The following is a 26,987-nucleotide window of genomic DNA, read 5'->3' on the forward strand; positions in this document are numbered from 1 at the left end:
TATATATATTTGGTTGGATAACAACAACAATAATCTTTGAAAAAAATATGGACACAAAGATTAAATCACACTCTCTCTTTTTTGCGCTGGTATTATTAGTATTTTTGGTTAATGGTAAATATTAAATAACCATTTAAATATTTTTAGATATAATAATTATTAATTAATGAATCTATTTTTGTTTCTATTTAATTAATTTATTTGTATTTGTATTTAATTTAGTTATAAATTGTCAATATATATATGATGTCAATTCAACTAGAATTTATAAAACAACTTATGATTATAGTGGTGGTAGTGGAGTTGTTGGATTTGATGGATTAAAATGTAATGTTTTGTATCAGGCTGTTGTCAAATTTGAATATCCTCAAAGTGAATTACCAACCATTTCATCAATCAACGGTTATTATTTTGATAATCAATCTGTGATTACTGCATTTCAAAGTACATCCTATGCTTTACTTTTCTTTAATGTATCTATTCCAAAAACTTCCTCTGGTCAACTTGCTACACCACAATTCTCACTCCAAGCCAATTCCAGTTCACTACCACAAACCTTTGACTTGCCACCAACCGAATGTGTTGCACCACCCAAGCCAAACTTTGTTAGTACGACCAATAATATTGTAGTTACTAGTCTAGATCAATATATCAACTATCTAGGTTACCGATTCACAGCTCAAAACATACCATTTCTAGAAAACTACCTACCCGTTTGTACAACTACTTTGGAACCATCTCTAACTTGTATCGCCGTTCAAGACATACCAGCCAAAAAAACAAATGTACTCTTACAATTTGGGTTACCTGACAGCAGCAACCCAAAACCAATTCCAAATACCATCACTGTTAAATTATCAACTCTAGATTTCACTTCAACTTATAGTATTCAAAAATCTTTATTATTTGATTGTATGTATACATAAATACATATTTTGATTATATATTAGTTAACTTTTTTTAATATTATTGTAGCAACATATAGTACAATACAATTTAGTAATAGAGAGAATTTAAATGTTGAAGCTGGATGGTCACCTGTTACAATGATCAATGGAACCAAATCAACACCAGGTAAACAATATAGTATTTTTAAAACTGGAGGAACGTCCACTAAAAACTATGTCCCAATTGCTTATTTGGGTAGTGACACTACACAAAAGAATTATGGATTCTTTAAAACTCCATTATCTGAAGACCCCATCTTTACAATCACACAAAATCAAATCATCAATCCATTATCATCACCACAACAATTTAATTTTAATTTAAATTGGTCAAGTATGTACAAACAATCATAACAATCATAACAAACAAACAAACAATCAAAGATAACAAAATATTGATTATTAATATTATTCTTTATTTAATTTTTAATTTTTAATTTCTAGTTATAAATGATACATTGATTGAACCATTAGGAAGTACATTTACATTTCAAGTTAAAAGAAGATTATATGATTATGTAACACCGGTTAAAGTGACCTATCAAAATGCCTATACCATTGAATACAATTTCCCATACGGGTTCAAACAAAACAAAGATTTCTACCTGTGTCGTGTAGTTCCTACCCATCAAACTAAATCTCATATATCAATGTCACAAAGAAATCGTGTTGCTACCTTTGAACAATTACCATATGATCCAAGTAAATATTAAACAAATTTAAACAAACAAAAAAGATATTAATATTAATACTTAATAATTTATTTTTTGAATTTTTAATTTAGGTGATGTAAAAGCACCAGAATTAATATCAATTAAAATGAAGACAGCATCAGTATACTCTTATATAATTGAAATGTTGGTTGAGGAAGATTACGGTATTGATTTTATAAAGGTTGATGATACCATTTATTTCTCTGAAAATATTCTATCATCAGTTAGTAAACCAAATTATACATTTGTATTTGAACATAGATTTGTAAATAATAATGGTCGACCAATCAATACCAAACCAATCATTGTTATTCAAGATTTTGCTATGAATGTCTTGAAAGTAAATCCACATTTTTATAATTTAAATTATAATAGTATTGATGATGCTCCTATTCATCCATTTAGTATGTAACAAATATAAATGCATTTAATATATATATATTAATTAATTAATTTCTTTTTTATTTTGATTTAGATTTTATAAATTCAAAAGATTTTACACATTTTGAATTTATACCAAAAATAGTTGATACTACAAACTCTGCTCAATCAGTGATTGTATTATTTAATTTAACTTCTACTCTTATGGATACAATGATTACACCACAACTCAATATTATATTATCACATTTTAATAATGATGGTGATGAATCACTTGCACTTGTACGTCGTCCAATTGCCAAATACAGTGTAACCGATGGAATGTTTAGAGCAGAGTTTACAGTTCCACAACGTACCGATAATTTCACTGCCATCTATAGTTTTGATCATTCCTATTCCACTATTCTTCAATCCGATCTAATTTCAAAGTTTGGTCAATTAGCAACTTTAAATTTAATTAATAAGGGTAAAAATCAATATTAACAATTAATTGTATTTAATTAAATATATATTAACCCTATGCTTTATTTAATTTAGGAATAATGGATTATTTACCACCATATGTTGAATCATTTAAAGTTGAAATATTAAATAGAACTATTAAATTGGATATTGATATATTTGATCATCCAAATGGATTGGCAAGTGGATCATGGAAGATTATTTCGGGAACAAGTGGAAATGTTTATGATTTTGATCTTACTCCACACTCACCACCAGTCAATGGTTTGTACCATTTTACATTTACCATTACTCTGACTATACCAAATTGTATGCCAAATGACTTTATAACAGCATCGGTTGTATTGGTTGACAATTCAGGTTGGACTTCCATTTATCCAAGTACATCATCTCAAAATTATTCACATGATCCATTATCTCATTTAAATTATAATACAACATTCTATTATGATTGTCCAATTGGTAAGAATATGAAACATTAAAGTATTATAATATATTAATGTTTATTTTTTATTTGTTTGTAGGATCAACACCACCAATATCAACTCATGCACCAAGAATTAATGAAGTGTATAGAGATTTTAATAATGGAGTATTACAAACTGGAAAGAATTTAACGTTGGTAGCAAGAGCAGTGTTTATAGACGATGATATGTGTCAGGAAGAGGAGTGTTGGCCAAAACAATACTTTGAGTCGTTGAGAGAGGTGGTATGGTCGCCGGCAATAGCATTTGATAACAAGACTGGTCATAATTATAGTATTAATCTACCACTTGGATTTGGAGGTGACTATGGTATCATATTTAGTTATTTCGGTAGTTATGATTACAGTGGTAATCTAGGTGGATCACATGCAATGTGGGTAGCCAATTATGCATTTGCTGCAAATGAATTGAGTGTCGTTGCATTGACTAGTACTTCGGAATCCCCTCAACCGGTTTTATCAAGTTCAACCGAACCATCTAGAGGTGGTGGAACTATCACTTTACGTGGCCAGAATATGTATACTCCAGGAGTACAAGTATACATTAATTATAAAGATGGGTCTCCTGAACAATTGGCAACTATCAGGCTGAATACATCTGTCTTTATAGAGGTGGAGGTTAACCCGATTCCAACGACAACCGATACGATTGACGTGCGTATTGTCACGAGTAACAATGCATCGAATATCATTCAAATCCAGACGTCAGAGTATCTTACTCCAGCACGTCCGTTTGTCGAGCCTGACAAACCCATCCCATGCTCCAACTCCATATGCAATAACCGCGGCCAGTGTCAAGAGAATGGACAGTGTCTGTGTGAGTCACCGTGGTTTGGTCCGACCTGCACGTCGCAGTCTGACACTGACCCAGACTACACCAAACCACCCGAACCTAGCAAGCTGTACCCTATCATCGTACTAGGTAACACCAGCCGCTCCATCATCGAAGTGTACGGGCTACGCGAACTAGACATTGATGGAAAAATAGTCAAAACTTACAACCTCACCGAAGGATGGTCATTTGAAGACAAATCAGATTATTCTCATGGCAATGACAGTACTACTATCCGTTCAACAACCTATCATTACTCTACACGTGTACTCAATACAACCGAGATGAATGTAACGGTTGAATGGTTTAGAGAATCGACATCACTAAGATTTGCAGACGAGCCTGTCAACCTACCACCATTCTCAACAAAGATATCAATGTCGTTGACACGATACGAGTTTGGTGCATTCACCAATACCCTACAAATCATTGTACGAACCACATTTGAATCGGATGATGGTGAATGTTCAAAACAAGATTATGGACTTGGCAATGGTGATGACAAGTCTGATCTTCAGTGGATCAAACTCAATATTGATACCAAGAGTATTTATGGTCAGTTTATTCGTCGTGGTATTGTAGATGGTCGATTCACATCGATTCGTAATCAACTCATTCAAGACGAGTTGATTGTTAAACCAACACACAATACTACCACTGCATTCATTGGTATCAATGTTCCATTTTACTCTACACTTGCCATTTTAGACCCTAATTTTGCTAATCTTGTAGATGTTGATTTAGACAACAACGGTGGTGGTGGTGGTGTCTGTATCTCTAAATCTACACCAACTAAACTTACTACTGGAGCCATTTCAGGTATTGTAGTTGGAGCAGTAGTGCTAGTTGCACTTGGTACTGGAGGTTTCCTCTATCGTATCAAATTAAAACGATCTGCTCTTGAAAGAAGTAGATTCCAAACTAAATTACAACAATTTATGTCTCCAAGTGGTAGTAGTACCCCTCCACCCATTTCTTCATCAGCTGCTTGATCCATGGAATGATTTTCAACGCCAAACTATATCGAATCCATTTGTGTAATTCTATCAATAATATAATATATATATATAACATATGTAGAATAAATTAATATAAATAAATATACAAATACAATATACAAATAATAATAATAATCAAGCCTGGGGGGAGTGAGTTCAACAATGGTGATGGTGCAATGACAAGATAATTATCTAGATTGATCATGGTCTCCCGATCCTCGAAAACTCAAACGCATCCCGTTTTGTTGAGACACACGAATGAAAGAAAAGTCGTACTCTTTATTGTTTTTTTTTAATTAATTTTTTCAAAGGCAACCGTTGGTGGTGGGTCCTTTCAAAAATATTTGTCTAGATATACAAACAAATATCAACACATTCATTCATTACACATCAAATACATAATCACACATAATATTAGTTAGTTTTATATTCTCAGAGTAAAGAGAGAATATTATTACGATTACAATTATCTTGACCCTGGGCAACATCCACCCCATTACATTGAAAAACTGTCTCCCCCCCACTCAATACTAAGACACAAAACACACAACAAGAAAAGGCAAACGACTATTTTTTTAAACAGATACACACAGAATCAATAAAGATAGATTTATCACATAAAACGAATAATTATAATTTGATAGATAGTAATAATATTAATAATAGTTAGTAGTTATATAAATTATAAATATTAAATTCTATGACAATAATCATCAATACAGTAATTGAGAATAATATAACATCCTCATCATCATCATCATCGTCTTGTTGTTGTTGTAGTAATAATAATATTAATTAATTAATAAATAATATAGCCTGTAAAGAAATCATCATCATCATCATCATCATCATCCATCACTCACCTCACAAACTACTTAACTTATAATAATAGTAATAGTAATAGAAATAATAATAGATTAGTTTCCCTCCCTCCACACTCTTCTTCTTCCTTTTTCACAATAATAATAATAATAATCTATCTCTATATATTATTTATCTATTATCATAATTTTAAATAATAATAACACCTTTTCACAACTTGTAGATATCAACAAACAAATAATAATAATAATAATAATTAAATAACAACTAATACTTACATATATTTATATAAATAATAACAAATAACTCTATCTCTATATCTCTATCTCTCTATTCTTCTTCTAAAGAATGGACACAACAACAATAATAAGTGACTTTATACAAGTTGCAGCAAATGCAACATCACAAGTGGTTTGCAAAGTATCCAATGACGAAAAAATGGTAGCTTATATTGCCAATTTGTTGGCGAGTTGTTTGTCAATCATCGGTTCATCGGCAATTATCATCAACTATATCTTCTTTCTTCCCGATACCAAAAGACAACAACCACTTTACAAGTTGATCTTATTTTTATCGATAGCCGATTTCTTTGGCTCACTTTCAATCTGTATCTCTCAATCTGTATTATTATCAAGGTATGAATCAATCAAATCAAAATATACAATTCAAATCAAAATATACAAATCAAAAATATCAAGATTGAACTATTGGGAAAAAAAAAAAAAGAAATTAATTATGAAACTTACTTAAATATTAATTAATTTAATTTAACAATCATGTATAGTATGACATATTATCATAGTTTTTGTATAACTATTAGAGCATCGATCAACTTTTTCTTTGTTGCTTCATTTATGTGGATGTCTTCGTTGGCATTCCATACGTATTGGTCGTCGAGGCAACGATCACAGGTACCTCTATGGGTATTCCAGGTGGTTTCATGGGGTGTGCCAACCGTGATGACAGCAGTGATGGTTGGACGAGACATGATAACAGAGGATGCAGAGAGTGGATGGTGTCAACCAAACAAGGTGGCACGTTGGGCATTTTGGTTTGGTCCATTACTCTTTTCATTGGCTTGGAATATTATACTGTACGCTATGATATTATGGCAATACCGTTCATCTATGAGCGGTTCAATCACAACACAATTTAGAAAGAAAAACAATAATGGATATGATGATGACCCATATTCGATCAATCAACCAACATCACCATCGAACCGATTCATCACAGAGAAAAAGAGAAAGTTACATCTAAAAGTTGCCAAACGTCTTGGAGTCTATCTATTAGCCTTTTTAATTTGCTGGGTACCAGATGTATTTGACAATCTACTAGTTCAACCAAATCAGTATTGTCAATTCTATTGGTTGTGGTTACTTCAAAATATCACATCGCCGCTCCAAGGTTTCCTCAATTTTATTGTGTATGGAGTACACAGTGAATTCTTTTTCGCCTGCGTCAAGAGTACTGAGCCACAAGACATCCGTTCAGTCTATGAAAACAAAAGACAAGAATCAAAATATTTACTTGGGAAATAATCACAACACAACAATCAAACAAACAAACAAATAATAATAATAACTTAGTAATATTTATTTATTTATTTATTTCATTCCTTTTTTTTTAACAACAATCGATTTACTTACAACATAATCATCCCTCCCTCCCCCTAACTCTTATAATAATAATATATTTATTGGTCCAAATCAACAACAACTATAACTATAACTCAATCCAGCGGAACGAATAAAAAACACACATGTGGGTAACCTACCTACCAACCTTTCCGACCTAAATTCAATATCAATATCATTCTTTAAATCAAATAATAATAATTTTTAATTATTTTATTTATTTGGTTATTTAGTTCCAACCATTGTTTCCGTCCGTGACAGATTGATTGATCATCATTCCTTGTTTCTTTCTTTTAAAGTATCTCTTCTCTTTTGCTTTTCTTTGTGCTTGCTTGTTGAAAAAGGTTTCGCGTCACAGAACTGTGAGATTAAAAAACTCTTGAATTTTTTCGTTCAAACACTTTTCCTTTTTTGTTCAAAATTTACTTGCCTTTGCAGGTTGTTTTTTTTACTTGCTTCTTTTATACATACAAATAATCATAGACCATTAGATAGATAATAGAGTGATAGTGATAGTAGTTATGGTACTAGCATTAAAAGATAAATGTATAAGATATATAATTCAGAAATTACAACAACAGATAAACGATAATAATAGCAATGACAATAATGATAATGAAAATAATAATATATTAACAAATGATAATGGACAACCAATAATATTACCATTAGATCTTGTTCAAGATTTGATTATAATGATTAAAAAGATTGATAAATGGAAATACAATAATCAATTCTTAAACTATCTTACAATGTATTCAATATTAGAGTCATTGGACCTATCAAATGAATCAAATATCGATTTTAAACAATGGTGCAACTATCTAAATTCTTCATCCTCTCCATCTTCTACTTCATTATTATTATTATGTACAAGTTTAAATGAATTAAACTTTTCATATCTTTCAACTATTCAAGACAATGAACTATCGTGTATCATATCAAAATTCACAAGGTTGTCTCGTTTAAATGTATCACATTGTACAGCTTTAAAAGGTACTTTTCTCGAACATCCTAATCATCTATCCTCTCTAGATTATCTTAATCTTAGAGGTTGTACATCAATTCAATTTAATAATAATAATTCTATTACAAATGTGTATGTATCGAAATAGAATAAGAATATGTTGGGACCTTTTATTTACTTTTTTTTTTTTTTTTTATAGAAATATATTAAAAGTAAAAGAATTAATATTATCAAAAACAAATATAAATAATGAATCATTGTGTAGAATGATTGGTGGTGATAATCAAGATATTGGTAGTAGTCTTGGACTTGTTAATTTGGAGAAATTAAAATTGGCACATTGTAGTTTTATATCTTCAAAAGGATTGGTTTTATTGGGTAGCAAGTATACACCTAGACTCACATACTTGTCACTTGGGTATTGTGAAAAGATGCAAAAACCAAACTCTTTAAATGTATTGAAAGATTGTAATGTGTTGCAACATTTAAATCTATCTTTTTGTTTTATAAACGATGCATCAATTGGTGACTGTTTACACCATCTCTCTGGATCACTCACCAAACTTTATCTAAGACATAACTGTCTATCACCGCAATTCATCCAAACTCTATCGACCATTACACCTCTTTGCCACCAAATCAAAACTTTGGATCTTCGTGAATCACAATTAATCATTCCTCAACATGCTCTATGTCTTTATACTCCTCCCCCAACCAAATCTACAACTACAACTACAACTAAAACTACTGAAATCAAACATTTGTATATAACTGGAATGTCTAGAAGATCGAAATTAGTAGATACCTCCTCAAATGGTGGTATTGGGGGAAGAGTCAATCTTGGAGAACTGTATATAAAACATAACCAACCGACTATTAATCAACACGAGGTTGATCTATCGAGATCGGGAATGGTAGCAACCATTCTAACCAAACAACAACATCACCCCCTCATCCTATTGGGTGAGGACGAGACATTGCAGGCACGTATCGTCAAGAATGTGTTGGAACGTAGAAACTTTGATGTGCGTGTGGCATCGAATGGTAAAGACGCCTATGAAATGTATTGTCAAACACCACTCTTTGTCCTCGTCATGATGGACATTTTCATGCCCATTCTCGATGGCATCAGCTCGATTCGTATGATTCGACAATACGAAAAGACAACAAACCGAAAACGTACACCAATCATCATTTGTAGTGCAAATGATTCGACTCTAACTAGTAAAAATAATAATTACAACAATAATTATAATAATAACTACAACGAAAATGATAATAATAATAATAATAGTGATAGAGATAATAATGATCAAATAGGTGATGCATTTATTTCAAAACCTTTACGTCCTAATCTAGTTGATATTATCATTAATTTAATTCAATCAAAATGTTAATAATTAATACATACACCCTCTCTCTCTATCGATCCATCCAAACAAATAAAACCTCTTTGTAATTATCTATTTTTTTTTATAGTACATCGACCCCGGCATTCAAAAACTCAAGTCTCATTGTGTTTCGTATTTCGAGTTTAGAGAGAGAGGGAGAACAAAAAACATGTTGGTGATCAAAAGACACAAGCGATGACTATTACCATCAAATAGTGTCCTATTTTTAGGGGAAGGACATTGATTTAGAGGTTCATCATCAGTGGACACTAAAAATAACATGTGGAGAGGTCTTTGATGAAAAGTCTAACCATCCTTTTGACCATCTTTAAATTAAGTAATGCGGACCATGTTATTTTTAGTGTATAGCTAAAATAAAATTTTAGTTTTCATCAATGCTAAAAATAGAAGCCAACAATAGGAGCATCTTTAAAAAGTGAAAAACCACCGATTTTAAAATGTTTCGGTGTCAAACGACGGACAATGACTAAAGATGGAAAGAAAGGTAATGGTAATGACTTGATCCCTAAAATACCCAGCAATCAATCAATCAATCAATCATTTAAAAATCAGATAGATATTAGTTAGAGTTAAAAGATAGAAGCGATCAACCCTCCTACCTTGTTTTGGATGTTGATTGTCAATCAAAAGAAGATATTTATTCGACAACTGGTTGTTTGGTGATGATCAACAGTTTGTTTGATTGATTTTTGAAAGGGATTGAAGATACTATATATTTGCAATAAAAAAAAATTAGGGCAAGCTCCACTCTATTGACCCAAGTCCGAGAGAGTTTGACTATTGAAACAAAAATAGACGAAAAATAATAACTCGTCAACGATGTAACACGTGTGCAGAGAAAGAGGCATCGATTTTAGTTTCTCAAAGATTTTTGAAAAATCGGATTTTTTAGAACACAGACATTTGCCCCTCTTTTTGGCATCTATTAATTTTTTGAAGTTGCAACCATGCCCTGCTACCCAGGAGGGTGTAACCTAATTTTGCGGCTTGTGGTGACCTCTCCAAATCAGGGTCTCATTCCAAAACAACAACTCTTTTTATTGATTTTCGATGCGATTTTTGCATTCCAACAATGATAAATAGAACCTCATCATCACAACCTTGGGAGATGTCATTCGTTTACTTCGCATCTGTTCTATCTTATAATTTAAACAACAACAATCCTATCTATCTATCTATCTATTATACAACAATAAATTAATTACTAACTAATCATAATAACAACACTGATCTTCAACTCATTCACCGATTCAAATTTATCATTTCAATCAAAACAGTACCCACCCACCACCTCAATTAATTGTAAATCTTTTTTAAATAATAATAATCAAACAACACAAATAGCCACCTAGGTATGTTTTTATTAAACTCCAATCACACCACATGCACCCATCCCAGCATCGTTTGGTTTCTATCTATCCTTCCTATCTCTTTGTATTAGCTCGTTTCATTGTTTTTATTTACGAAAACGTAAATTGCCGTCCTTTTTTTTTTTTTTTTTTCAAACACCTTTTTTGGGCAAAAACAGAGGGGTGCATCCATCCCTGGCCCAAAGGGGGGGTGGGTCAATGTGGTCAATGATCATTTTGATGTGGGTTAACATCTCCATCCAACCCTATGCGATTGGGATGATGTTGACCAAGGTCGATGATGATATATAAACACAAGTCAATAGATCCCAAACTTAATCTTTATCCCAACACTTTTCAATCGATTCCGACAAAGGGGAGGATCTTTTAGGGTGCTTCCCAACTCTCTACACACAACATTTGAATGGGATTGATTTAAAGATGACCCGATAATATCTATCTATCTATATCACACCTCCGCAAGCCAAACTATTTAATTTTTTTTACCAAACAAGTGTCACATACTCGATCCACTCTTTAATCACCATCACGCAGGGGTCAAGATCCCCAAATCAATCAATCAATTAATAGTAGTAGGTAGGGATAAATAGTTGTAAAGGGTAAGGGGAGGGGTCGAGTCTTTAATGGAAATTATTAATTTGGATGAAAAAAGTTAGCATATCTACCCTATCATCATCATCAAGCACCGAACCTCTTGGTTCCATTCCCAAATCAATAACAATATCAATCATCATCAAATTGATTTCATTAGTCATCTATCCCAACTTTATAAATTAATATATACATACACACATACATACACATATATTATTTATTTGTTATAATCGCATTTTTTCAATTTTCAAACCATCCATACACATCACATCACATACAACCCTACCTTTTTACAATCCATTTCTTGTCTACATTCTTTCATTTACTCATTCACTCACCCAACCCAACAAACATAACACAACAAGAAGCTAAAGACAAAAAAAAAAAACAAAAAATAGTTCTGTCAGTCCTGTCTCTATATTAGAGGTCAACAATCAAACCCAAACATAGCAATCACAACCATTTATTATTATAATAGTTTCATCACATCCACATATATATCGTGTCCTGTCCTATCCAGTCATTTTTTTTACATTTGATATTACATCCTTCTATCTTTAACTCCACCCAACCCAACCCTCGCGCTGGCAGTTGAACCATTTCCACCTATCGTAACCAACTCATCATCATCATCATCAACTATAAAACATCCTTTACTCTGAATAATTTGCAAAATACTCCACATATTTTCATTGGGAGTGCTTGCCTTTCAGTTTGGATACACACACGGTCAAGAAATTTCTGGCGTACCCAATAACCTCACCTTTTGGTTTTTTTCCAAACACACACACAACCAAATTTAGATTGACCGACATAACCTGTTGTTTATAAACAAGTTAACTCTCTTGTCATCATCTTTTTATTTTTTAACAATCAAACAATCAGTGTATATAAAAACAAACAGACAAATAATATATTTTAAAAACAAAAAAAAGTAAATTACATACATCCATCCATCAATCAATCATCTTTTTAAAATATCCCCCAATCAATATTTATTTCAACCTAAACCTTCCTTCAAACCAAACTCTAATCTTGGGACTCGACTGAACTATTCTTTTTTAAAAATAATAATCTTTGAATCTCTTTGTTGTTGTTGTTGTTTGTACAAATCTTTCAAGATCGTATACGGGTCAGCCCAACCCCTGAATCAATCAATCAAAAAAAAAAAAGATCTTTTTCAACTTTTTCATTTTTTTTTTTTGTTTTGCTCCACAAAGTGTCTGGCCCATTAAATTGGACACCCTTTGCATTTGTTATTTTTAGGATCATTTTGTTTGATCAAAAAGGATATTCTTATTGCCAAGCAAGATCCTTGATCATCATCATACCAATTCGATTGTATTGTTGACAACACACTCTGAAGTGTTGTCTTGAAACCACTAAATTTAAGTCACCACACCAATAATAGTACTATAGGAATACGGGCACCCTCCAACAATAAATAATAATAATATTATTGTTCTATTTAATCTTTCTTTTTTTTTCTTTTTGCCCCAAACCCTTGATTCCCAAACACCCCATTCTCTCTCCTCTCTGGCAACCGAAACCATTTCATTCATTTGACATTTTACCAAAACCAACATGATGCAAATCGAACAACCATTAAACCATTTATCCTCTTGTTTAGTGATACAGAATCATAGCAATAAGACTTTGAAAATGTCCTTGAAAAAATCAATCACCAAATATTTTACAACTGGCAGAAAGAGTAGTCTCGGGTCTTCGTCGAGTAGTATCGCCAAGAGTCTCCATTTGGACAATAGCAACAACAATGAAAAGCCAGCCATCAACAAACTGCCATACGACGTATTATCTACCGTACTCGGATTAGTACACTCGAACCGAGTCGTGTCACAAGCATTCATCGACGTCTGTTTGGTGTGTCGTCACTGGCGTACACTCTCAAGAATCAATGGCCAAAAATTTGACATTAACTCATTTTTTGTGCGCAACGAGTCGCTCAAGATGAAGGGAGAGCTCATCGAACGGTGTCTTGGATACGTTGCCTATATGTACCCATCGGTGGACTCGATCCAACTGGGTCGTCTGTCGTTGACCGATAGTGCCATCAACCTCAAATACACCATGCTCTACTTGGATCGCATCGACCGTGTCTCGCAACTAGACATTGATCTCAACAAGGTGGACAGTCGCGACTTTAGTCTGTTGGTCCAGGCACTGCGCTCCAAACGCTCGCTCAAACACGTCACCATTCACAACGCCTCGGCCGAACACATCTACCATATCATCGACTTGCTCGAGCATACCCACGCCATCGCCTCGCTCACCCTTGTCAACGCGTCACTTGACAATCGCGAGGAGGCACTCAGACTACACGACTTTTTCGTCGACAATACATCGCTGACCAGTGTGCGCATGACCTTTACCGGTGCACAAACCATCGAAACGTTCAAAGAGGTGTTGGCCGTCAACCCCAACCTCACAGAGCTGCGTCTGCGTTGTCTCTCCAACGAGTACTCTAATCTCAAGACCTTTTCCCGTTTTGATTACCCTCATCTCACACAAAAGTTGTCCGTCTTGGCATTGCCCCACTGCGGTCTCATCAACAAGGACTTTGAGGAGCTGTCGTCCATCCTCGCGTCCAACAACTCGCTGGTCGAGCTTGACCTGTCGGACAACCCGCTGGTCGACCCACCCTCGGTCGCCAACCTGCTCACATCGCTCGCCAACAATGCCGCGTCGCTAGCATTGTCGTCGCTCTCGTTGGGCGGCCTGCAAATGGACGACGACTCTGTACATATCCTCTCACGTTTCATCCAACATAACCAGACACTCTACTTTTTAGATGTTAGCGAGTGTCCCATGCGCTGGGACGCCGGGTTCCAAGCACTCCTCGTCAGCATCATCCCCAGCAAACTCGTGCGTCTCGCATTGAACCGTGCCAACCTCTCGTCGCGCGCTTTTGGCTCGCTGTCAGACATGATCAAGCAGTCGCAGTCTCGCATCTCGACGCTCTCACTCGCAGGCACCCTCAACTCGCAGACGGGCAACCATCTCGGCTACGCACTCGCTGCCAACACCACGCTCACCTCACTCGACATTTCCAACTGCGAACTCCACCAACAAGGCGGCGGATCCATCTGCATCTCGCTGCAAACCAACTCTACGCTCGTCTCGTTGAACCTTGCCAACACCAAACTACACTCGTTCAACATTCTCTTGGTGGCCGACTCGCTCAAAAAGAACCGATCCCTCACAGCACTCGATGTATCAAACAACCAGTTCACCGCCGAGGCCATGTCCGAGTTCTTCCTCACCCTGCAAACTCATCCCACCATGTCCAAGCTGTCCCTTGAAAACACTGGTATGGGCAAAAAAGAGTGTCAGAGTCTATCCAACTTGCTCGAGGTCAACAACCAACTGTCGGTCGATATCAGCTCCAACAATATCCCCATCTCCAATTTTAATAACCTTCTCAAGGCACTTTCCATCGCCAACCAGAATCATCAACAGTTGTTGCGTAATACTAGTAGTGATCAAATTCAAATTGCCTCCTCCTCTGCTTCCTCTGCTTCATCATCATCTGCTTCTTCCACTCCAAACCCATCCCCTCCATCTTCACCCGAGAGTAATAGTTTTTTAACTAACCAAGTTTCTTCTCCCAATTCACCAACCCTTGTATCATCAATCAACACTAATAATAATATAACAATTATGAGTAATCTTAGAAATCTTAAATATAATCAATGTGTATATCATTAATTTAATATATATAATAAATACCTTTTTTTTCAATCTCCAAGAGAGATTGATAAACCCCTTTGTAATTAATCCAACTTGTACTTTCATTTCTTTCTTTCTTTACTATTATTATTTATTATTATTAAGTTATTTTGACTACTTTAAGAAATTAACTAATTGTTCTCTTGCAGAAGCCATAACTTGACCAAGTGATTGATCCAAACTATCCAAATCATCACCACCATCTATTTTAATACCAACACGATCTGAAATGATAGTTGAATCACTCTCTAAAACAATACCATCATCTAATATTTCATCCAATGCAAGTAATGTGAAATTGACACCTTCCAATAGATTCCTCTTGTTGATATTACTACTGATGAGATAACAACAGTTGTTAGTTCAACCTATGATATCATTTGAATTGAGATATTATCATCATCGTCATCTTTATACATACTCCAAGATTGTGTGAAGAGTATCTGTGTAGGTATTTAATACATTGAGTAAAGCAACTTCATTTTGTTCATTGTCAGCTACCATATAGATTGTAACATTTGAATAAGTTCTATAAACGATTGTAAAACTATCCAAGATTGATATTTCTCCTATATTTAGATAATCAAGATAGTTTGTTAAACAAATGTCAAATCTCTATTTACTATAGTATAGTATACTATATAGTATAGTATCTCTATCCTCTATCTCTATCTATTCTATTTACCATTAACTTTAGCAGTCTTATCAAATACTCTCTTTTCAAATGCCTTTTGTTTCACAGTTGTATCAAATTCAGAGTCATCATAGTATTTGGCAACTACTCTACTTCCTTTATTATCCAATATAAAGAAGAACTTTACTAAATAGATCTAAATATTTATATATATATATTGATGTAATAATAGATACAGATAAAGAGTGTCAATATGATTGATTGATTGATTGATTGATTGATTGATTGAGATTGATGAAAAGATCAAAAGATCATAATCTAACATACATATGATGCCATCGTTTCGTTGTTATTTATAAGTAGTAATACAAGTACAAAGTAGTCGATCGAATGATGGATATTGAAAGTAAAGTACTACTTTTCATTCATTTTTGCCCCAAACGAAGTTCATTATTTTTGTGCACCACACAAGCGTGACTCATCTCATTTTCATCTCATTGTCATTATCATCATACGAGACAAGACAGATATATGACATATCCTAAACATACAACAAAATGAAATGAATAATGAATACAATAATAATAATCTACTACTACTACTACTACTACTGCATAGTCATCTTTTAGAAATAGATAGATAGATTTAAGATTACTATATCGATGTCAGATTAAAAGCCTAAAGGGGTTACAACAACAACATTATCGTCATCATCATCATCATCATCCTCCTCAAATGATTAGTAGCCTAATTTAGAAAGTAGGTTGGTATTCATCGCCTCATCCTTGCAGAAAGACACCGATCCGAATCACCCCTGCTTCATCTGCTCTACTTTTCAAAAAAGACACACACGCACAGCGCTTCATCTATTGGGCTATCAAAACTCCCAAATCGTAACCAAAACAGCTAAAATAGATTTGTGTGTAACACCCCCCAAATGGTGTGTGTGAGTGAGTGGTAGTGGCGAAGACGAGGAGGATGGCTACATAGGCTATCATCATCTTTTAAAACTGCTTCTTTAAATAATACTCATCAATCAATGCAATCCAACCAACCAGCCAAGCCAACCAACCAACCAAACAACCAAACAACATAATGAAAAAGTCGGGAACCAGCAAAATAAGAAGAGGGGAAGGAGAAAGAGCGAGTAAGAGATGGATGGTTTTTGTTGGACTGTAAGGGTAAGGGTTTCCCCACTACCAATCTCTTATTCCTCATTTTTCAAACAATCTCTCTACTCTCTACCCTCTTCTTATTTTACTACTTTTCATCCCATCCTCATCATCATCCCTATTTTATATATATACACACCGATCATAGAAACTTCATTAATTAAAAATATAAATAGTAATATAATATAATATATAACATATTCACATCACCTTCCCTCCTCCTTCTCCTCGCGCCATTCATATTCATTCACATTATTCATAATCTCATTTTCCGCCAATCCAACAACACTTTTTTGTTTTCTCTCTCTTATTTTCCAAATACAGTTCAACACAATAATAGATAAATATAAAAGATAGGATAAGAGAAAGAAAGAAAGAGTAGTAATAATAGACACAAACAGGAAATCGACGATTTGATAGCCAACTCCAACTTGATTTATTTAATCTAAAACTGTAAGTTTACCAATGCTGTACCCTACCAATGGTGGATCGATCGATGGATCAATGACAGGAGAAATCCTATCCAATCAATCCATCAATCCATTTCCATCCATGTCTCGCACACACCCACTTTATCCACCACCCCACCCCCTATCCCATCCCATACATGATCTACTAAGATGGATGGATGGATTATCTTGTAATCTGAAATTCAATTCTGTATATATATTTGTTATACATGTGCTACGCGTGCCATGATTTCTAAATATATCTCATCACATCTGTGTGTGATTTCCATACATATAAATCAAAAACCACCCCATTCATTCATTCATTCATCCATCCATATATTTATTTAAATTCATTGTTTGTGAAATTCAATCTTTAGCTTCGTGCAATCAACAACAACAACAACAACAACAACGACAACAACAATAATAATAATAATAATACCAACCAACCATTAAATATACTTGTTGTTGATTATTTGATGGTGAAGATATACCAATAATAATAATAATAATAATAGAGGTAAATATAAATATATATTTAATTATTGTAATTATAATAACCGCCAGACAATAGTACAGAGGTAGTAGAGGGGTCTATATTCTATATTTCATCGACGATGTTATTTTTCCAAATCGACTGATACCCCCCCCCCCCCCCCCCCATCAATCAGTCAATCATTGCCAAACTGGTTAGAAATCGACAATCAGTCAATAATAATAATAATTCCATAGATGGAAATCAACACTAAAACAGTAGTAGCCGTTGTTGTTGTTCACTCAAATTATTACAACGATATACCAGCAGTTATCGTCGATGTTTTAAGGTGTTTTAAATACACACATACACACACGTACACACAAACTCCTCTAAACAGTAATAACAACAATAGACAAACAAAACAATAACAATAGTAGTAATAACAACAACACAAATAATAATAATAATAATTTCACTGCCATTACTGGGTACTACTACTTGTAGAACATCAACGATCAGTTTGTTATGATAGAGGGGTGAACAACACACACACATAACATAAATTTTCATCACCCTCCTTTTGAATCACCACCCTCTTTTCTTTTCTTTCACAACACACACACCGATCAATCACAAAAAGGGATCCTTTTCTTTTTTTTTAATATTATGGACTGATGGATGAATGAATGAATGAATATAGGTTGGATGGATGAGGAAGGATTGAAAGGGGTTGGGGGAGATATATATAAATTAGTCAAATCTGTGTCTATTCTTCTTGCTCCTCCTTCCCATCTCTCTCTCTATCCTCCATCCATTATTGATCATCATCATCAAATTAATTGATAATTAATATTATAAAAGTAGTGTTGTTTTGTTTGTTTGTAGTAGTTGTTGTATTAGTAGTACTAGAGTAGTAGTTGCTATTGTTGTTAAAGACAAAATAAGAGAGAGAGAGAAATTGAATTGAATAGGACACATATAAACACAAAGTAGGAAGGTAGGAACCATCATCATCATCAACAACATCAACATCATCAAAGAAGCTTGTTGCAACATCACCAAAGAAAAGAGTGAAAGAGAAAAGATTATAGATAAGGTTTAAGGAAACACAACAAACACAGCCAACCAGCAAACAAACACAACAAACCAATAACTAAAGTCATAAATCTCGATCATCAATTACAATAACCATAACCAATTTAAAATATTCATATATATATATATACAACCAACAAAAGTGATCAGATTGATTAATTGATTGATTGATTGCCACTACACTACACTAAAATTCCATTCATTCAACTTGTTGTTGATAGATACATCATCACATTCTATAATTCCAATTGGAACAGTAACAACAACCATAACTAACTTTACTAGATTCTTTTAATAGTTGACTACTACAATACAATACAATACAATAGATTTACAGCATACATATATATTTATGGATATCAACAACAATACTAGTATTAGCAACATCTAAACAAAAAAAAGTCAGTATTTATATATCTAAATCAATCAAACTGTTTGTGTGTTTGTTTTTTAGAAATCTTTGAAAAAAGGAAAATGGAAGGAGGGAAAGATGGGTGGAGGATATTTTAGATCAAATTGTAATTGGCTTTCCAACAACAATGAATGGGACAACCAACCAACCAACCAACCAACAAAGACCCTTTCTGATTGGATCATTTTTTTGGTCTGTTTGTCTTGGGTTGGGTTAGGAGGTTGGGTTGGTTATTTAATATATTTATAGATAGATAGATAGATAGGTGTTGTTGGAATCTAACAAACATCAGTGCAAAGATTAGAGACATGATGGATTTGGATCCAATCCAATCCAAATATTATTGCCACATTTAAAAAAAATGACAACAGCAGCAGCGGTCAACACATTGTTCACCCACACACCCACCTATACATACACCAACCAACCACCCCCCTCACCCACCAAAAAAATCAAAACTTATCAAACAATTGTGAATCAACCAGATTCGAACAAATCAAATCAAAACCTCCTCCTTGGAAGTGTGCTTGCTGTTTGACCTCTCACAAATCAAAATACAGGAGGAGGAGGAGAAGAAGAAACAGCATCAGCAGAGCAGCTGGCAGCAAAGCAGTTTGTGTGATGATGAACAAACCAGAGCTGGGAGGGAGTAAGGAAGGAAATGGAGGAAGGAATACTCCTACTCCTCCTACCCTCAGCGTCAATGGAATAACGTTATTCCATTTTGTATGGTTGGTGGTTATTGTTATGTTTTTAAATTTAAAAGATTGATATTTATCTATCAATCAAACAATCAATCAATTAATCAATCAATCATAAATCATTATCATTATCATCATCATCATCATCATCATAACAGGAGGAGCAATAGACTGTACATCATCATCATCATCATCATCATCAACTAGTGATAATAATAATAATAATAATTTATAGATAGATTAGTTGTTTTATCAAGTAGATCAGAATTTAGATACAATAGATAATAGGTATAATTTAATAATTAATATTAATATTTAATATAATGTGAGTGATGTGTATTATTGGTCACGTGATAATAATAATAATAATAATATGGATGGAATTGAATTTCCATTCATTTTGGTTAAAGAGCACAACATATTATTATTAGAGCAGTCAGTCAGTCAGTCAGTTAGATTTTATATCTCTATTGTTTGTTTGTTTGTTTTTTCTTTTTTTTTTTTCAATCACTCAGGTGATTCCAATGACTGGTAATACAAAGGGAAAAGGGGGGTGACTGTTATTTATATATATATAAATATATAACAACGAATAGACAGGCAGACATAAGCAAACATAGCAGTATTACAGTAGAATCCAATAATAATAATAATAATTGCTGTTTATATTATATTGTCATTACCATACCATACCACATTTATTATTATTATCGACATAGTCGTTGTCGTTAAATTTCCATCCTTAAAAGTTCATTTCAATCAATCAATTTAATAATTATCATTATTTATTTATTTATTTATTAATCCCCCCCACACACAACAATAATAACCAACAACACAACAACAACAACAATTATCGTCGCACCAAATTTATTATTATTATTTATTTGACCATTTGATTTGATTTTTTTTTTAACCAAATACTAAACTATTCCAATCCCAAAATTACAATTTTAATTAACAGATACGAACAACAAGTTAATCAATCAGCCGTCCGAAAACATATTCGTTTTATTATCCGTCCAATCATCAATAATAACAATATATCAATATCCAATATCCATATTCATTTTCATAGTATATTAGTAGTCAATAATAGTAATAGTAATAATAATAGTAATAATAATAAGAGTAGTAATATTTTTTGATTAATATGTAATAATATTTGTAAATCTATCATATAATAATCATAATAATAATAATAGTAATATTAATGTATATTTAAAACAACAAACAAATTTATCGACCTCATCATCAAGATTATTTTTCCCCAAATCACAAAAAACAAAAAGCAAAACAGAAGAAATCAACCAACCAATTAATAGTTATAGTTATACAAAATATGGATTATAGTCCACCTCAATATTCACCTCGATCAACTTTTTCCGACCCAACGGGTTTAGACTCGCCACGATCACTTATCGATTCAACAAGCAACATGACAGATTATTACCAACAACCACAACAATCGTTGGATAGTGTACAACAACAACAACAACAACAACAACCAGTCACCAAAGATAAATCCAACAAATTTGGATGGATTGGAAACTTATTATCACGTAAAAAGAGTAATAGTACAAACTCTCTTTACAGTAATATAAATCAAAATATAAATATAAATAGTAGTAATAGTAATAGTAATAGTGGTAGTGAAAATAGTAGTAATAATAATAGTAATCAAAATAGTCCAACTTATTTTTCAAATCAACATGTCGCGACAAATAATATTATAACAAGTAATTATAGTCCAAGTGGAACCAATGGTAATAGTAATATATCAACGGCTAATAATTCAACTTCGTCTGGCCAAGCACAGACTGGGTCGACAAAGAGACGCTCCATCTTTCAATTTTTTTCAATATTCCAGTACAACCATCGAGCCGATTCATCCAGCTCATCACCTTCCACAAAGACATCGCTGTCACCTTTGAAACGATTTAAATTTACCCGTACTAGTTCATCCACCTCGATTGACACCAAGTCGGTCAACAAAAAACACATGCTACAATCTAGTCACAGTTGCAATAACCTAAACATCAACTATATTAGCACTAAACACGAACTCAACCAATTCTCTGGAGATCCATCTTCTTTATTACTTGCTGTTACTCCAACTACCAATAATACTACTACTACAACTATATCTACACCTCCCACTTTATTGACTCCATCTGGGAGTGCTACACTTCTTCCAATGATTCCATCAACAACAACAACAACATCAACAACTGCTGCTGCAGTCGTAGTTGTAGAGACGAACAATCAACAACCGTCTATTTTATTACCACCAATCCCAACCATTCCAATATTAAATAGAGAAGATTCAAGTTGTTCAATGGCATCTTCAAACGATGAAGATTTGGACCAATTACATGGTAGTGGCAATAATATTGGTAAATATGCCATCCTAATCCCAACTCCCATCCCATCACCCATTCCACATTTACAAGATGTCTCATCAATCTATAAACACAAGAAAATACAACTTCAACAAAATAATCAACCCAATAACCATCATTATCATCATCATCAACAACAACAAACATTATCAGATAGTTGTGGTGAGGTTAATATTGTTAATACTGGAGACTTACAACAACTTGGACAACAACAACAACCAATGACATGTAGAATAAGTAGTCAATGTGAAGAATCTATTTTAAATCGTACGATTTCATCGATTGATATAATGGAGATCGCACAACAAGGTCTTCAATCTAATCCAACTACACCAGCACCTGGTACACCAACACTCATCCACCACTGTGTAACTCAAATGCCACCCATCATTAACCTTCCATCAACCGAATCTTTAAATTCTGCTCAAATCATCATCCATCATCAACAAGATTCAACGAATAATAATCAAAATAATATTGATCAACAACAATTATCACCAAGAGGATTAGAACAAAAGGCAATTTGGCATTCACCAGCCAAGATAAAGAGTCAATTGCAAACTAGAACATCTGCACCACAGTTGGGTGTAAACTCATCGCCAATGCTCCAGACGAGTTACAGTAATCCAAAAATAGGTACACATCATTGGTGGGGATCGAACAATCCCATTCCAAACGAACAAAACAAGATGGATCTACAAATGCAATTTTTAAAACAACAAGAACAAAAAGAACAACAAAAACAAGAAGCTATGAGAACTATGAGTGATAATCAATTATTATCATCAAATAATAATAATCATAACACTATCACCAATCATTGTAATACTATTAATAATAATAATAATAATAATTTAGTGAGAGCAGCATCTATTAGTAAATGGGTGTCTGCAGCTCCATCATCACCACCTCCAATGGCTATGGCACCACGTGGTTCAAATTCACCGGATGATCAGTCTAGTCCAGAGAGATGTATGTCTCCAATCAGTTCGATGATTCGTGTCTATTATATCCCATTAACCGACGATGAAGAACCAAGTCAAAGCAGTAGCGGTACTGGTACTGGTACTACTGGTGCAGTTATTGAACAGGCTGAATTAAAAGTTAGTAATACTGGATTACCCAATAATACAGCACAACTGTATTGGTCACATATTGTCGTACAACATACATCTGTCAAGGATGTTATCGAGCATGTATCTTCCAAGGTTGATAAACCTTATTGGTCATTCAAGTTGTGTTGTTCACTTAATCCATACGACTTTTTAGACGACACTGTTTTATTGATTGGATTCCGTCTACGTCGGTTCTACTTGATTGAAGTGGCCGAGGAAATGATTGTTCATGACAATGTAGAATGCAATGTTTTCGCAAACATGTTTCCTGCACATGCCAATTATTTCAATAATACTTCAACCGCTACCATTAGCAGCTCGATGCTTGGTAGTACTAAAACCGATATGTCTACCAACACCACCACTACGACCACTACGAATACGAATACTACCTCTAGCAGCAGTCTCAGCGCGAGCTGTGCCGCATTGGCCAACCCACTAAGTAGCAGTTGGTCACCAAGTTACTGCAAGTTCCTATCGACCAGCAGTAAAAGTTTCAAACGTACCCAACTATTAATGTCGGTTGAAGACACTAGTCCTGTCAGCAGTCTCGAAGACAATGACGACTTTCTCCTCGACCTTCCATCCTCTCCATGTTCCTATCAAGCCAATCCTTTGTTTAGTCTGTCAGGTAGTGGTAGTAGATTACACAGTAGTAGTAAATTACACCAAATCAGTAGTAATGGTAACGGCAATAGTAATGGTCATGTCGTAACCCATCATCATCATCATCACCACCATAAATTTAATAGTAATGGTCATACAAATAATCAAAATCAAAATAATAATACAAATCAAAATTATCAAAATGGATTTAACAAATATTTAAATGGTGGAAATAATTTATTACAAGCTGGTCGTCGTCCATCATTGGTTGAACAACCAATATCGATGGCGTTGAAAGAGAGAATTAAGATTTTAGATAATTATTTCAATCATTATTATAGAGAGTTGGAAAACTATCTCATTCAACGTAGCAAGAGAATGGAAACACTCAAACAGGTTCTATTGGAGAGTGGTATACGTGAAAGTTCAATTGCATGGGGTCGATGTGTTAAAGAGCATCTCACCAAAGAGACTACTTATTTAAGATCGAAACGTGCTCGTATTGGTCCAAGTGACTTTCAAAAGTTGACGGCTATTGGTAAAGGTGGATTTGGTAAAGTCTATCTTGCACGCAAAAAAGATGGAAATGAAATTGTCACTCTCAAGGTGATTCGAAAGAATTCATATCATCGTGCCAATCAAATGACTAGTGTATCAAAGGAAAAGGCTGTTATGATGATTCCACATACTCACAAGGAAGAGACGCAATGGATTACACGTCTACTCTATAGTTTCCACGATTCCCAATATCTCTATCTTGCCATGGAGTATCATTGTGGAGGTGATTTCCGTGCCCTACTCAATAACCTTACCAGACTCGAAGATGATATTGCATCTTTCTATATGGCTGAAATGGTTCTTGCCATTCAATCTCTTCACAAGCTCGGTTACATTCATCGTGACATTAAACCAAGTAACTTTGTCGTCGATAAAAATGGTCATCTCAAATTGATTGATTTTGGTCTTAGCAAAGAAGGTTTCATCAGTCGCAACTCGAAATACCAAAACACTTGGAGAAACCTTTTAAATAACAAGGAAAATGATAATAGTCAAAATCAACTTACTAGTATCGTTGCAAGATCAAAAGATAAAGATAAAAAACGTGAACAAAAACATGAACATAAAGTTGTAAGTAGCAAAAAAAAAGAGAGAAAAGAAAATAATAATTATAAATAATAATAATATTAATCTTGTTTTTATTTTTATTTATTTGTTTCTAGACATATTCAAAAGTTGGATCACCAGAATATATGGCACCTGAAATGTTGACTGGAAAAGGGTATGATATGACTTATGATTATTGGTCATTGGGAGTTGTATTTTTTGAAATGTTGTTTGGTGAAACTCCATTTGGAGGTGATACTCCAGAAGAAGTATTCAAAAATATAATGGATTGGAAAACTATCTTGGATTGGAATTATTTATCTGATTTGGTTTCTTCAAATGCTCTTGATTTATTAAAAGTGTAAGTAATAGATAAAAAAAAGAAAAAGATAAAGTATGATATTAATCTTTGTTTTTTGTTTTTATTTTTTCAAGATTATTATGTGATCCAGAAAAAAGAACAACAGGAGATGATTTAAAGAAACATATTTATTTTGAAGGATTGGATTGGGATAATGTACACAAGATTGTTCCTCCATTTGTACCACAAGTACAGAATGAATTAGATACATCTTATTTTGAAGGAGCTGAAGAACTTGAAAGTGATGCTGACAATGATTATGACGAAGTGGTGGAAGCTGCTCAAGAAGCTGCAGAGGGAGGTGAGAACCAACCTGACCAGTCTCCTCCTCTAGACGAAGACACGTCCTTTAGAAATATGCCATTTGGTGGTTTCAACTTTCAACGTTTTCCATCGGTTGTTGAAGGTGCCCGTGTCAAGGGATTGATCAAGAGTTTCTATGTAGAGAATGAAAAGTGTGTTTCTCGTGCCACTAGTACATCATCACTCAACAGTCCAAATACATCGTGTGCCAATTCACCCATTATTCAATCACAAAACTCAAAGACCCAATCATTTAATAATTATCATCCATCTTCATCCAATAATACAACACAAGGTGGCAATTACACCACTACACCAAGTCAAACACCACCAACTCCCACCAGTCCCAATGTTCACGGATATCAACCTAAAACCCCTATCCTTAGAGTATCGAGCAAGTCTGTCACAAACTCTCCTCAATCGAATTTATCTAAAAAATAAAAACAAAGTAAAAGTAGAATATATTTTTTAGAACCCCTTATATAGTAATAGTAACTAGTTAATTGTATCATTACAGATCTAGACGATCCCGAGTTAGATATTTGCAACATGATTGTCTTTGGCGCTGGATGACGAAAAAATAATAAATCAAAAAAATAAAAAATAAAGAGTTACACGAAAGTCGTGGACCTTTGCATGTAACGAAGTTTGCGAAGTGGTTTAGAACATAACCTATATTGCACACACATTAATGTAAGAAATACTATACTATACTATAGTATAGAGTAGAGATAGATATATAATTCACACCTTTTTTTTTTTGATCAATATACTTTTAATATCTTA

General features: G+C 33.7%; 6 protein-coding genes across 6 annotated transcripts; 5 read left to right on the plus strand and 1 right to left on the minus strand.

The window, feature by feature from the left end:
* Positions 1–47: 47 nt before the first annotated feature.
* Positions 48–4,811, plus strand: DFA_11128 (EGF-like domain-containing protein; the record flags this gene model as incomplete). Its single annotated transcript, XM_004350021.1, has 8 exons — positions 48–114; positions 223–912; positions 976–1,281; positions 1,392–1,649; positions 1,732–2,064; positions 2,136–2,507; positions 2,579–2,965; positions 3,028–4,811. 8 exons carry the CDS (start codon positions 48–50, stop codon positions 4,809–4,811), a joined length of 4,197 nt encoding a protein of 1,398 aa, XP_004350071.1.
* Positions 4,812–5,987: 1,176 nt separating this feature from the next.
* DFA_11129 (G-protein-coupled receptor family protein) lies at positions 5,988–7,180 on the plus strand (the record flags this gene model as incomplete). The annotated part of the gene is made up of 2 exons (XM_004350022.1): positions 5,988–6,274; positions 6,460–7,180. The coding sequence occupies 2 exons, from the start codon at positions 5,988–5,990 to the stop codon at positions 7,178–7,180; spliced, it is 1,008 nt and encodes a 335-aa protein (XP_004350072.1).
* A 617-nt stretch (positions 7,181–7,797) lies between these two features.
* On the plus strand, positions 7,798–9,781 carry DFA_11130 (uncharacterized protein; the record flags this gene model as incomplete). Its single annotated transcript, XM_004350023.1, has 3 exons — positions 7,798–8,375; positions 8,443–9,635; positions 9,723–9,781. The coding sequence occupies 3 exons, from the start codon at positions 7,798–7,800 to the stop codon at positions 9,779–9,781; spliced, it is 1,830 nt and encodes a 609-aa protein (XP_004350073.1).
* A 3,422-nt stretch (positions 9,782–13,203) lies between these two features.
* DFA_11131 (leucine-rich repeat-containing protein) lies at positions 13,204–15,345 on the plus strand (the record flags this gene model as incomplete). Its single annotated transcript, XM_004350024.1, has 2 exons — positions 13,204–14,850; positions 15,064–15,345. The coding sequence occupies 2 exons, from the start codon at positions 13,204–13,206 to the stop codon at positions 15,343–15,345; spliced, it is 1,929 nt and encodes a 642-aa protein (XP_004350074.1).
* A 135-nt stretch (positions 15,346–15,480) lies between these two features.
* On the minus strand, positions 15,481–16,339 carry copZ1 (longin domain-containing protein; the record flags this gene model as incomplete). Its single annotated transcript, XM_004350025.1, has 4 exons — positions 15,481–15,703; positions 15,788–15,935; positions 16,052–16,196; positions 16,328–16,339. The coding sequence occupies 4 exons, from the start codon at positions 16,337–16,339 to the stop codon at positions 15,481–15,483; spliced, it is 528 nt and encodes a 175-aa protein (XP_004350075.1).
* Positions 16,340–17,154: 815 nt separating this feature from the next.
* Positions 17,155–26,642, plus strand: ndrD (putative protein serine/threonine kinase; the record flags this gene model as incomplete). The annotated part of the gene is made up of 6 exons (XM_004350026.1): positions 17,155–17,181; positions 18,357–18,448; positions 21,275–21,444; positions 21,642–25,561; positions 25,654–25,898; positions 25,973–26,642. The coding sequence occupies 6 exons, from the start codon at positions 17,155–17,157 to the stop codon at positions 26,640–26,642; spliced, it is 5,124 nt and encodes a 1,707-aa protein (XP_004350076.1).
* Between the last annotated feature and the right edge of the window lie 345 nt (positions 26,643–26,987).

This window comes from Cavenderia fasciculata, assembly GCF_000203815.1.
Source record: "Cavenderia fasciculata unplaced genomic scaffold Scf_EUAJFUG02HR96I-5, whole genome shotgun sequence".
NCBI classification, from domain to species: Eukaryota; Evosea; class Eumycetozoa; order Acytosteliales; family Cavenderiaceae; genus Cavenderia; species Cavenderia fasciculata.